This window comes from Podarcis filfolensis (assembly GCF_964270895.1).
Source record: "Podarcis filfolensis genome assembly, chromosome: 10".
In the NCBI taxonomy this organism is placed as follows: domain Eukaryota; kingdom Metazoa; phylum Chordata; class Lepidosauria; order Squamata; family Lacertidae; genus Podarcis; species Podarcis filfolensis.
In genome coordinates this window covers 8,184,629-8,198,250 of record NC_139612.1, presented here as the reverse complement: position 1 = coordinate 8,198,250, position 13,622 = coordinate 8,184,629, and the positions used below count along the sequence as shown (strand labels likewise).

Below are 13,622 nucleotides of genomic sequence, written 5' to 3'. Positions count from 1 at the left end.
TTAGAACTTAGAAAGTCCTTGAAAAGTAGCATGTTTGGGTAGTATAATCATAGGAAAGTTGCTATTGTCTTCTAAGATAAAGGTAAAGGGACCCCTGACCGTTAGGTCCAGTCGTGGCCGACTCTGGGGTTGCGGCGCTCATCTCGCTTTATTGACCGAGGGAGCCGGCGTACAGCTTCCGGGTCATGTGGCCAGCATGACTAAGCCGCTTCTGGCGAACCAGAGCAGCGCACAGAAACGCTGTTTACCTTCCCGCCGGAGCTGTACCTATTTATCTACTTGCACTTTGACGTGCTTTCGAACTGCTAGGTTGGCAGGAGCAGAGACTGAGCAACGGGAGCTCAGCAAGGGGGCCAGAATGACTTCATTTTTAAATAGTACTTGCAAAGTTGTTGGGCTTTCTGCTGAAATCCTGTAACTTTTCATAATCACAAATCATGGAAGATGAGGTCATTAGCTGGAAAGGCCCAATTCAAACTCTTAGACATTTAGAATAATCAAATTGGAATTGACCACTTCGCCACCACCTTATTGGCACAAAAGTGGCACTAAGGAAGAATGGCAGTGTAAAATGTTCGAATATGCTGAACTGGCTGGTCTGATGAACAGGATAAGAGAAAATGAAGATAAGGAATAAAAGGAGGAATGGAAAATGTTTATGGAATATTTCGAGAACCAGTATAAACAAATACATAGCTTAGCGGGTCTCGAGTAAATCGAGCAGAGTTGAAATAGATAGAGTTTTTAATAGATAACAAATTGGTCAATGATTAAATGATTAAAAAAAGATGTGGATTATGCAGAGTACTGTAGTTGAAAAGCAAAGGAACCAGGAAAAGGGTGGAAGGGAAATCGTATGGTCTATGTACACATGCTGTATTTGTTATGAAGTTGTAAGTGGGACAGGGGGAGGGGAGGGGGGTTAAATATGCTCTCTGTTCCTGTTTTTGAAAATGTAAATAAATAAATAAATAAGGAAGGACCAAGAGGGTCATCTAGTCCAACCCCCTGCAACACAGGAATCTTTCACCCAGTGTAGGGCTCAAACCCACAACTTTGAGATTAAGAATCGCATGCTACACCAACTGAGCAATCCCTTAGTGTCTGTAATGTTCTGGTGGAAAGGGGTGTGTGGTTGTCTCACGTTTGTTGTGCTTTGGTGCAAGAGCACCTCTCAAATGTGGAAGACACAAGATTTACCCACTTTGGAAGAATGGCAGATGAAGATGATGGATTATATGGGACTGGCAGAAATGACTGGCAGAATCCGGGACCAGGGAGAAGAGGCGGTGGAAGAAGACTGGAAGAAATTTAAAGACTACCTACAGAAATATTGCAAAATTAATGAATGTTAGAATGATGTTGGATAGAAATTAAGTGGTTTCCAGCTGTAATGCTTTAAGAATATGGAAAAATGAATTGATAATGGATGAAAATACTGAGTTATAAAATGTTAAATTATATATATAAGATAAAAGATATAAGATAAATGAAAGAGGGTAAGGATTTGCTGATTTGGTTAGTTAAATGGGAATACAAGAAGGGGAGGTGTGAGGAAGTCAATGAAACAAGCAAATGAGTTTTAAGTTATGAAAAATAATTGTTTTTTTCTTGTTTCTTCTGTATGTTTTACTTATTTTTTATTTTTTATTTTTATTATTATGTGTTTTTGCATATTTGTTTTTGTAAAATCTTAATAAATATTTCTTTTTTAAAAAAAGAGCACCTCTCAAATGTTGCACACTGAGGAAATGTTGCACACTGAGGAAGCATTACAAAATAACTAAGAAACTGCAAGGATGTGTAAAAGGTAAAAGTAAAGGGGCCCCTGACCATTAGGTCCACTCGTGACCAACTCTGGGGTTGCGGTGCTCATCTCGCTTTATTGGCCAAGGGAGCCGGTGTACAGCTTCCAGGTCGTGTGGCCAGCATGACTAAGCCGCTTCTGGTGAACCAGAGCAGCGCACGGAAACGCCATTGACCTTCCCGCAGGAGCGGTTCCTATTTATCTACTTGCACTTGACGTGCTTTCGAACTGCTAGGTTGGCAGGAGCAGAGACTGAGCAACGGGAGCTCACCCTGTCACAGGGATTCAAATTGCTGACCTTCTGATCGGCAAGTCCTAGGCTCTGTGGTTTAACCCACAGCGCCACCCTCGTCTGGACCATATAAATCCACCTTCGATGCTACACTCTTTGTGTCAATTACATGTTGCAGAATATACTAGCTAAAGATGCCCAAAACTCAGCCCTCCAGATGTTTTGGGACTACAACTCCCATCATCCCTAGCTAACAGGACCAGTGGACAGGGATGATGGGAATTGTAGTCCCAAAACACCTGGAGGGCCGAGTTTGGGGGTGCCTGCCCAAAGCTAACAATGTTTTGAGGGTGCTTGGTGTCCTCTGGAAATCTGTGTAAATGAACTTAAGTAAATGAACCAGTGGAGGACAATAATCCTCCACTGACCTTCTTCCAGTGGAAACCAAACCTGGGCAAGCTCTGCACCCCTTGAAATTTTCAACATTCAGAGAAGCAGGGTGTACATAAGGTTATTTACTGTTTTACTGTAGCTGAATGTAGAAAAAGGTGTCATCCACAAACCATTTGGGGTTGGGGAATAGCCTGTGGGGCAAGCTTTACGGCTTGCCTAAGTGGACTACTTTCAATTCAATGGTTTCACAGTTATGTCCTGTCTCTCCATTTGAGCTTTGAGATTTCCAGCAAAAGCACCCGCTCTCAACTTTTTACTAATTTCAGGTGCCTCTTCCTGGTAGGGTTAGCCGGCACTTAGCAAAGCCCCACACTCTTTGCTGGGGCACAGTCGTTCAATAAATGGAGACTATTCAATGTTAATTTTTTTAATAGTAAAAAAATCCAAAAACTACTGGACCCTGGAACAGTATACCTCCGTTTCCTGACAATTTTACAAATAAATTTATCATCTGCAGAAATCTCTTCTTTCTAATGTGAAAGGTCTTGTCCTTAAATATCTCCACCTGCGCAAATTGGCTGAGTGTGGCTTGTTCCAGCAGGTCATACTGCGTATATTTGCCTGTACAAATGTTCTCTAAGCATGTTGACTCCTGTATACCAGGTGTGAAATCGCTTTGGAAATCTTCAAAGGGGATTTCATGCTCCTTTTCTCAGTATGAAACATTTCATTTGCTCAGTTAGAAAGAGGTGTAATAATCAAGAGACCTGACACAATACTATATTTATTTTTTAAGTATTGCCATTTCTTTTTTTTTTATAATATATTTATTAAGGTTTAGGAATTTATATAAAACAGAAAAAAACAGAACAATAAAAAACAAAAACAATAAAAATACATACAATCCAAACAGAACACATACAAAACAAGTATAATTTCCATCCCTTATATTCATGAAACTTACTTTCCCGACCTCCTCATACCTCCCCTTTCTGTATTCCATTCTCTAATTAAGTCAATTCAGCAAATCCTTTCCCTAATTTCTATATAATTTTTGCCTTTCTTTTCTTAATCACATAATCATTACAGCTTTTAACCCCTTAATTTCTGAATCAACATCGTTCTAGCCTTCAATAATTTTGCAATGTTTCTTAAGATAGTCCTTAAATTTCTTCCAATCTTCTTCCGCCGTCTCTTTTCCCTGGTCTCGGATTCTGCCGGTCATTTCTGCCAGTCCCATATAGTCTATCACTTTCATCTGCCATTCTTCCACGGTGGGTAGATCTTGTGTCTTCCAATACTTTGCGATGAGTATTCTTGCTGCTGTTGTAGCATACATAAAAAATGTTCTGTCCTTCTTTGGCACCAATTGGCCGACCATACCCAGGAGAAAGGCCTCTGGTTTCTTCAGGAAGGTATATTTAAATACCTTTTTCATTTCATTATAAATCATTTCCCAGAAAACCTTAATCCTTGGGCATGTCCACCAAAGGTGAAAGAATGTACCTTCAGTCTCTTTACATTTCCAGCACTTATTATCAGGCAAGTGGTAAATTTTTGCGAGCTTGACTGGAGTCATGTAACACCTAAGTATTGCCATTTCTTAGCACTGTTTATTGAAACCCCTGCAAAATGTATTGCTGATTGAATGACATTGGTTTTGTTGTAGAACAAAATTGCTTAAAATGCAATTTGTTGTTTTCCACAGAATCTGCAATATCTATGAGGCCTATGGAGCATGGATTTCACTTCTCTCTACATGCAATTTACATAGCTATTGAGACTTCTCCATGTGCAGCAGAGGTGAGGAAACACAGAACACATAAGAATGCAAGGACACAGAGTAAATTTGATGACACTATAGAGATGGAGAATTTGACACAGGACTGCCAAGATGGTACCATCCTAAGATGTTGTTGGGACTACAGTTCTGTTGCCTCTTCGGTGTGACAGGTCACAATTGTGCCAGTCTGGATGTCTCTTGAGTTATTTGTCACCCAGCTTGGCACAAAGGTTCCCGAGGTGGAGGTGGTGGTCTTTGTCTACGTTTGGACATTGGGCACCATTTTGAATCAAGATGGCGGACTGAAATTTGACTTTGGTGTGACAGTTACAAACAAGGCTGCAGGAGGTGGGGGTTTTCACCTATGTTTGGTTGCCAACAGATGCACTGAGCATCGGGGTGTGTGTGTGTGTGCATGCGTGTGTGTGTGCACACACACAGCCCCTCCACTCACAAATTACACTACCCATTTAAAAATCACAGATTTTTGGGTTTCTTGGAATTCCCAGGCAGCGCCAATAACTTTCTGCTAGTCTAATATTGTAGATGCATATCTACTATAGGTTTTGGAAAGCTTGTTGTTTGTTCACTAAGCATTTGGACACCTCTTAAAGAGATCGTAACCAAAGTTTGCATGATGATTCCTGAGATCAAGGAGCAGATTTTAATCTAGGACAATTAGATGCCGTTTTGAGTCACAATGACGGTCAGAACCTTTCAAAGTGCTCTGATTTTAACCACTGATTTCAAAACACATTTTTAAAAATTTCTTAGAATTCATGAGCAATGCTGGGTTCGAGGCCGTTAGTGAATAATATGCTATAAATCTATTAGTGCTGTTCTGAAAACCTTAATTCACATCCTTCATTGGCGTTTCCCCCTAATTACTTCTATAACTAAGTGAAAGTAATGACACCTCCCACTTTACCTACAGATGAATCTAATTCTGTCTTCAATACACGCATCTGCTTTTGCCAAAAAAATCCAGGCAGGTTAGCTTAACAAATCACCTCTTTGGCAGGTTTTAGACTAGCTCTCATTTTCATCTACACCCAGGTGCCTGAGGGGAAAACACTTCTTTCTTTTAGCTCTATCTGAGACTTACGACTTTACTTCCCTGCCTTCATTTTGCTGTACCTGTTTCTACAATCGCTTATAATTCCAAGACCAGGTAAGACATTTTGTAAGCTTCAATGTTCTTCCTGAGTTGTTGGAATATGGGATGTCTGCATTAAGCCAGCTAAGCTAGCTTCTCCTATAAGGAGAGAGAACACTTTAATGACCACCAGCTTGTGCTGTGTTCTAAGTATTGTTAGACATACAAAAATCTTAATGTCAAACGTCAGCTTAAGATAACGAGATAGCAGAAACTTATTGTTACAGCTGACATACCAAGCTTTCTAATGTTGCCACGTTGTTCAGTTGTGGTCCTGCACAAAGTGTTGGTTCTTTGGTACTTTGCAACGATACTTCCTTTGCATTTCCAGCTTATGAGGGGAATCTTTGCTATGTTTCAATATTACTAGCCACAACAGCTGTAAGCTTTCTTTAGAAATGATGCTATGAGGAACTCTTCAACCAAAATGATTCAAAACTTAATATTGTAGAGCAGGCGTCTTCAACCTTTTCAGACCCAGAACCCATTTTTAACCCAAACATGCATTTGGGGACCCGTTTCTTAAACTTTTACCATATATTTGAATGGTGAGTAGTGGTTCTGTTGTGATCCACTTTGCATCAGGCCAAGATCCACTCGTGGGTTCTGGCCCCCACCAGTTGAAGACCAGTGTTGTAGAGATCTCATTATTTCGTCAAATGTAATTTTGCCATTAGTGCTCAGTGGTTCTGTGATAGTGAAAAGTCTAGTATAAAGTTCTCATGTTTTCTGTTAATAATTTTCCTCCCACCACAAAGAAAAATAAAAGAGACATTGGAAGAAGTATTATATTCTTAGCACCCATCCTGTACACTTATCTGGGCAAGGATGCTCCTTTCTGAATCAATTGGAATCAATTCCTCATCTTAGCAAAAAAAATTTACATAATTACTTTCTCGTGGTGGTCCTTATTTCTTTCCACTGAAAAATACAACATGTTTCCTGGAAGAATCTTTTGCTTCCTTTTGAACAAAGTTAACATGTTTATTAATGTTCCAGGAGTTCTCAAGAGCTACATATAAACTTGCAGAAGAAGCTGGAGTTCAGTTAGAAATGCCTTTATCCATCACATGCGACTTTGACAGGGGTCATTTTGCATTTTTCTCTTTGTGTGGTGCAGAAGTATTGTATCACTGTAATTAATAGCACTGCTTTTCCTTTAGTATTGCCATCCTGATTAATCTTATCTGTTCTAGGCTTGAGACCTCAAGCATTTGCATGGTTCCCCATCAGAACAACTTCTCCATTTGTTTCAATATACAATAATGAATATTTTGTGTGTGGATTTGTTTCCCTCACTTGAAATTTATTGACATCCATTCTGCTTTTAAGAAATCTTTGAACACTTTCTTTTTTAATAATATTTTTTATTAAATTTTCTGTTTTACAATTTCAAATAAGCATTTTACAATTTCAAATAAGCATTTTACAAACTTTAAAATACCCAATGACTTCCCTTCTTTTTTCCCCATGGTTCATTTTTCATATCCTACATCCTTGCATATTTTAGTATAACCATTCAAATCAATTTTCCACTTTTACATCCATCAAGAATTCTTTACTCTGTTGAATTTATCTTAATGCTGCCAGATTTTCAGCTGTACACATTTTCCATATACTCAATAAATGTTTTCCAATCTTCTTTAAATGTATGTTCTTCTTGCTCTCTTCTTCTATATGTTAAATCTGCAAGTTGTGCATATTCTGTCAACTTCAGTTGCTAGTGCTCTTTAGTTGGGACCTCGCTCACTTTCCAGATCCTTGAACACTTTCATGCCTGGAATGGGATGATTTTCTAGTAAGATTAAATAATAAGACTATTTTACTATTAAATTTAAGAGATCTGCATGTTGAAAGAACTAGCCTCTTGCTTGGGTTCATGGTTATATTTGTAAATGGCGAGACAAGTGATTTGGTGTCATTGTGTGAAATGTCATGTGACATGCCACCAATGGCCACCTCATCCACTAGTCATGTGCCTAATGGGTGTTGCCTAGGGAGCTGTGACCTACAGCAGGGCCTTCTCCGTGGTGGGATCCCAATGATGGAACTCCCTCCCTGGTGAGCTGTGTTTGTCCCCATCTGAATCATCTGAAGACATTTCTGTTCACATTTGGTGCTGAAGGGCAATGGATTTCCTGCTAGCTTAGAACCGCTGCGCTTGGATATATTGCTGTGTTAAAATGTGTTTTTAAGCGTTTTAAAGTTTCGTAATGCTTTTAATTGGGTTGGATGGCAAGCTGTGGGCTTAGGAAGGGTGGGGCAGACATTTAAGTACCGGTAATTATAATGTAGCAGCTTCGTGAGACTTTCAGGGATAACTCCCAGACCACATGGCTCACTGTTTGTGTGTGCAGAAGAACTTCCTTTCCAACAGTGCAGAAATCCATCTATGCCCATGCAATATAAACCTCTATGGGAGAAAAAGCAGGGACAGTGTGGAAACTAAACATGATGTCAAATTCATATTTACATCTTTTAGATGTGTTATTATTACTTCTTTTTATTTATGTCCTGTAATTTATACACCGCTTGATTTTAGAAAAAATCAAAGCAGGTGACAAAAGATTTTGCAGGCACAAAATCAATGTACTAACCCAGCTCCTGTCTCTTACACTTTCCTGAGTGTAAGCTCCATTGAACTCAGTGGGGCTGGCCGTTGAGCAGCAGTTTAGCTAGGTACTTAAAAGATTTTGGGCATAAACATAAGTCTGCACAAAATTAATCTACAGTGGTACCTCGGGTTACATACACTTCAGGTTACATACACTTCAGGTTACAGACTCCGCTAACCCAGAAATAGTACCTCGGGTTAAGAACTTTGCTTCAGGATGAGAACAGAAATCGTGCTCCGGCGGCGCAGCAGCAGGAGGAGGCCCCATTAGCTAAAGTGGTGCTTCAGGTTAAGAACAGTTTCAGGTTAAGAACGGACCTCCGGAACGAATTAAGTACTTAACCCGAGGTACCACTGTATATGTTTATTATACGTACAATTATATGTTTGAAGAAGAAGAAGAGGAGTTTGGATTTGATATCCCGCCTTTCACTCCCTTTAAGGAGTCTCAAAGCGGCTAACATTCTCCTTTCCCTTTCTCCCCCACAACAAACACTCTGTGAGGTGAGTGGGGCTGAGAGACTTCAAAGAAGTGTGACTAGCCCAAGGTCATCCAGCAGCTGCATGTGGAGGAGCGGAGACGCGAACCCGGTTCCCCAGATTACGAGTCTACCGCTGTTAACCACTACACCACACTGGCTCTCAGTTTGCTATGATTTAAAACAAAAATTATAATTACTATCACTTAAACAACTGCTAGGGGACGCGGGTGGCGCTGTGGGTTAAACCACAGAGCCTAGGACTTGCCGATCAGAAGGTCGGCGGTTTGAATCCCCGTGATGGGGTGAGCTCCCGTTGCTCGGTCCCTGCTCCTGCCCTCCTAGCAGTTCAAAAGCACGTCAAAGTGCAAGTAGATAAATAGGTACCACTCCGGCGGGAAGGTAAACAGCGTTTCTGTGCTCTGCTCTGGTTCGCCAGAAGCGGCTTAGTCATGCTGGCCACATGACCTGGAAGTTGTACGCCGGCTCCCTCGGCCAATAAAGCGAGATGAGCGCCGCAACCCCAGAGTCAGCCACGACTGGACCTAATGGTTAGGGGTCCCTTTACCTTTAAACAACTGCTAACTCCTGGTTTGAGGACCCAGCCCCCAAGCAATTTTTTTCTGCTCCTCCAAAGCCTACCAATTTCGGTAATAGCAGTAAAAAGAAGTTGGGGGAATTAAAATGGAACTGGGATGGAACAGAACTCGGTTCTGGCACTTCTCAGGTGGGTGCCATTGCCATTCTGAGAGAACAAGGGAGGCGTTCATGGTGAGTTCCGGCACCTCTTTTTCTAGAAAAGCAGCGCTGATTTTGAACACATGATAATAATGTTGGGAAGCCTTAAACATACTAACGTTTTCCATTGCAGGCCCCACCACTGATGCTCAGGCAAAGGCGGACGTCACAAGGACAACGGCCGGTTTTTAATCTAGATCTGAAAGATGCCCACCAAGAAATGGCTTCCGCTGGCCATCCTTTTCAAACTCAGTAAGTTCAAGGACTTTAAATACGCTCCGTCATTTCCCCTGTCATCTCTCCATTTTCAGCTCCTTCGGAACGTGGGTGACCAGCCCGCACCATGGATGCCACTCGTCAGTCAGTCAGTCAGTTTTATTGCACATAGCCAAAGGCTGCCGCAATGCGCACAGAATCATTCAACAATTAAAAGATAATATGCTGGATTAATACAAAAAACTTAAAACATTTATATTATCAAGATATTACCTACTCTAAACAGAGCTATAAAAGTACGTTAATATACTGGTTAAGACATTAAAGAATAAAATTTATAGGCTAAAATTGTCACATGGCCACTAATATATTAAAAAATAATGTTAATTAATACAATGTGCAATTATATTCGGAGCTTAGTGATAAAGATAGAATGTTGCTTGATGTAAAGGTAAAGGGACCCCTGACCATTAGGTCCAGTCGTGGCCCACTCTGGGGTTGCGGCGCTCATCTTGCTTTACGGGCCGAGGGAGCCGGCGCACAGCTTCCGGGTCATGTGGCCAGCATGACTAAGCCGCTTCTGGCGAACCAGAGCAGCGCATGGAAACTCCGTTTACCTTCCCGCCAGAGCGGTACCTATTTATCTACTTGCACTTTGATGTGCTTTCGAACTGCTAGGTTGGCAGGAGCAGGGACTGACCAATGGGAGCTCACCCCGTCACGGAGATTCAAACTGCCGACCTTCTGATCGGCAAGTCCTATGCTCTGTGGTTTAACCCACAGCGCCACCCTTATAGCTTGATGTAAATAGGGTCAAATAAATTCATCTCCTTTACAGTTGGTGGCTATCTTGGCTATATAATTTGCTCTAATTTTCCTAGCGGCAGTTGCAAAAAGTGCTACACGCCAGGTCACATGTGTCTGTGAGGAGATATAAAATCCTCCTAGCGCTTGAGCCACTGCTGTTTACCAGGAAGTCATCTTCCTGCCACTTTGCCCCTGCCCCTCTCCTTCCTGGTAAGCTGCAGCAGTGACTCAGACACTGGGAGGTCAGGTGAGCGTTGATTCCCCCACCGTGCTGTAACTTATTGATGGCTGCCACAACGGACATGGGGAGCAGGGCTTTGTGGCACAACAGAAGAGGGTCAGGAGAACTCTTGGACCTGGCTGTGCTGTACTCTTGCCTTCCTGTCCCACACTGTGTCATTGCCCGTTCCCTGATGCAGTAACCCAGATAACCTCCATACTTTGGTCCTGTGGCGCACACGTACCCAAAATGGTATCGTTCACTACTCACTTTCGAATTTTACTACAGTCATACCTCATGTTACGTTTGCTTCATGATACGTTTTTTCAGGTTGCGTACTGAAAGGGGTTACTTCCGGGTTTCGCCACACTTCACCGCTCGCGCATGTGCAGACATGCAAAATGACGTAACGTGCATGCGCAGAACCGGCGAATCGCAACCCGTGCATGTGCAGACGTGCCGTTGCGGGTTGCGTTCTGCTCATGTTGTGAACGGGCCTCTGGAACGGATCCCATTCGCAACCAGAGGTACCACTGTATGTAGTTTCTTTTTGTCAATCCTCTATTAGTTTTTCCAGAAAACAATGTTTCAGACTGGTTATGGGATCCTTTTTTTCAAGCCCTAGAGGTCTACAGCCAAAGATTTGGCTGCTTATTTCAGTCTCCTCTTACCTTGTACTGCTTTCTTGGTATTCGTGTCCCCAGATCTTTCTTGCATAGTTTACTTGCCTCTCAAGTGATCCCTGGGTCTGGAATGAGGGTCAGGCATTGCCTTCGCCTCAGTTATGTTCTTTGTCCTATACTAGGGATGGACAAATCTGTCCACTTTCTCTCAGTTCTTCATTATTATTATTTTTCGATTTTAAATTCATTTCTCCACATTTCCTGATCTGTTTGCTATTTAAAAAAGAGAGGAAGAAAATAAAAAGTCATCAAGAGATTTAATCAGCATTTTAGTGCAAATGTCTCCTAAAATGCACATATTTCTATGATACTTTGCCTAATATACACACTTTTTGCAAACCAGCTTTCCTTAATAAGATGCATCATACGTTATTTTCACAAATAGATGCATTTTGTATACACTTTACCCTAGTACAGTGGTACCTCGGGTTACAAACGCTTCTGGTTACAGACTCCGCTTAACCCGGAAGTAGTACCTCAGGTTAAGAACTTGGCTTCAGGATGAGAACAGTAATCGTGCTCCGGCGGCGCAGCAGCAGCGGGAGGCCCCATTAGCTAAAGTGGTACCTCAGGTTAAGAACAGTTTCAGGTTAAGGACGGACCTCCGGAACGAATTAAGTTCTTAACCAGAGGTACCACTGTATATGCATTTTTGTACAAATTAATTGGCTGGAGAATTACATTGCAAAATTCAAAGATGTGCGGATTTCAAAAGATAGTTCTGTTTTACTTAACATATTGTTTTGGAAGGTGAAAATTACCGGTAGGTAGGTTGAAATGCAAGCTGCATAAAATTTCTCTCCTAGCTCTGCATAGAACGGAGCCAGCTTCTATCTGTCTTGCTCCATTCATCCCTTCCATTCCACACCCTGGGTTTCATTTCTTGTTATACAGTATGTGTAGCAGAATCCTTGTTCAAAAAGAATGTAAATATTTAGGAGGCTGCCTTCTGTATTGTTTCAGTTCTTTTGCATCTATCTAATAATAGCCTTGTGCTAAAAAATTGAGCAACTATTGTGAGACAGACGAGGCTGCCTGGCATTAGAACTGGCCTTAGATGGATAAAAAACAGGAAAGTGGACTTGACTCCCAGATAGACATGCAGTGGGAAAGAGGGTTGACTTTCAGAAGTGTGTCTTGAGAAGTAAACAAAATAATTGGCAGCTTCCGTGCTTATCTCATCATAAGCGTGGAGCAGGTGTTTCTAAAACTGTATGAAAAACATCTCTAGATTTCCTTGCAACCTGTACAAACTTCTAAGACGCTCACATGCCCCATCATAACAAGTTGAGCCAAGAAGCACTAAGAAGAAGTCTGTAAGGGCCCCAGACCTGTTCAGTGTTTCAACTGAGAACATGTTTCAACAAGCAAAATCCCTGAAAGGAAAGTTAGCTCAGTGGAAGAAAAATGCTCAAAGTCATTTCAGGCAAGGTCTTTGTCCAAAGCGACTAGATTCCATTTTTCTGGGCTCTCCCAACTTCAATCAGTGTTTGGAAAATGTGGCTATTTATGGGGTTCAGTTAGAACCGGTTGAAGCCTTGGGAATGGTGGGCTTGCCGTCAAGTTTTTGTCATGCCGTTTATTACATTTCACATCTCCGGAAATCTAACGGTTGAGGTTTGTTTATTCTCCTCCTCGTTGAAGATCAGAGCCCAGACTTCATTGTAGACTTCACACTGCCCATTAACTGGGGATGTTTTGAAGTTGAAGGATAACAACATCTGAAGGGCTACAGGTTCTTCATCCCTGTCCTACATAATGATAAATCAGGCATGGGTGGAGGGGTTATTTAGAAAGATCAGAAGGCAGAGGGTAACACATACTTGCATGTTTTAGCTACCTTATAGGGAAGACCGTATCAGATTAATTCCATGCACATTTGTTTGTTTGTTTGTTTGTTTTATACCCCATCTTTCTCCCAGTGCAGGACCCAAGATGGCTCACAGCATGAGCTAAGCACAGATACAGCTAAAAAACATACCGTATTTTTCGCTCTATAAGACGGAAAAAAATTAAGGGGAAATGTGTGTGCGTCTTATGGAGCGAATGCAGGCTCCATGGCTTCAGCGATAGCAATGCGAAGCCTCCGAAGCGCAGTGGGAGCGCTCCTGCCGCGCTCTGGAGGCTTTGCGTTGCTTTTGCTGAAGCCTGGAGAGCAAGAGGGGTCGGTGCACACCGATCCCTCTTGCTCTCCTGGCTTCGCTTCGCTGGAGAGGCTCTGTGCAGCTTTCCCTCTCTGCGCAGCGCCCCTTCAGCGAAGCGGGAGGAGAAGTGGAAGGGGCTACGTTTTCTCCTGCCGCTTCGCTGAAGGGGGCTGCGCAGAGAGGGAGAGAATTTTTTTTCCCTTGTTCTCCCCCTCTAAAACAAGGTGCATCCTATGGTCGGGTGTGTCCTATAGAGCGAAAAATACGGTACCTATCAGTTATACATATTAAAGCACATGTAAAGTACTAAACTGTGGCTTATTACCATATCTTTCTGTCTATAAGACACC

At 42.0% G+C, this 13,622-nt stretch overlaps 1 protein-coding gene across 4 annotated transcripts in view; it reads left to right on the top strand.

The window, feature by feature from the left end:
• LAMB4 (laminin subunit beta 4) overlaps positions 1-13,622 on the top strand; it is a 71,855-nt gene that overhangs the window by 1,905 nt on the left and 56,328 nt on the right. The window contains exons 2-4 of one of the 4 annotated variants that reach the window (XM_083574891.1): positions 4,141-4,235; positions 5,304-5,386; positions 9,336-9,454. In XM_083574891.1, coding sequence (XP_083431017.1) covers positions 9,409-9,454 — 46 coding nt within the window. In that variant the 5' untranslated portion in view covers positions 4,141-4,235; positions 5,304-5,386; positions 9,336-9,408. Of the gene's footprint in view, positions 1-4,140; positions 4,276-4,831; positions 5,387-9,335; positions 9,455-13,622 lie in introns of those variants that run through there. The other 3 variants (XM_083574892.1, XM_083574890.1, XM_083574893.1) reach the window with 3 other exon arrangements.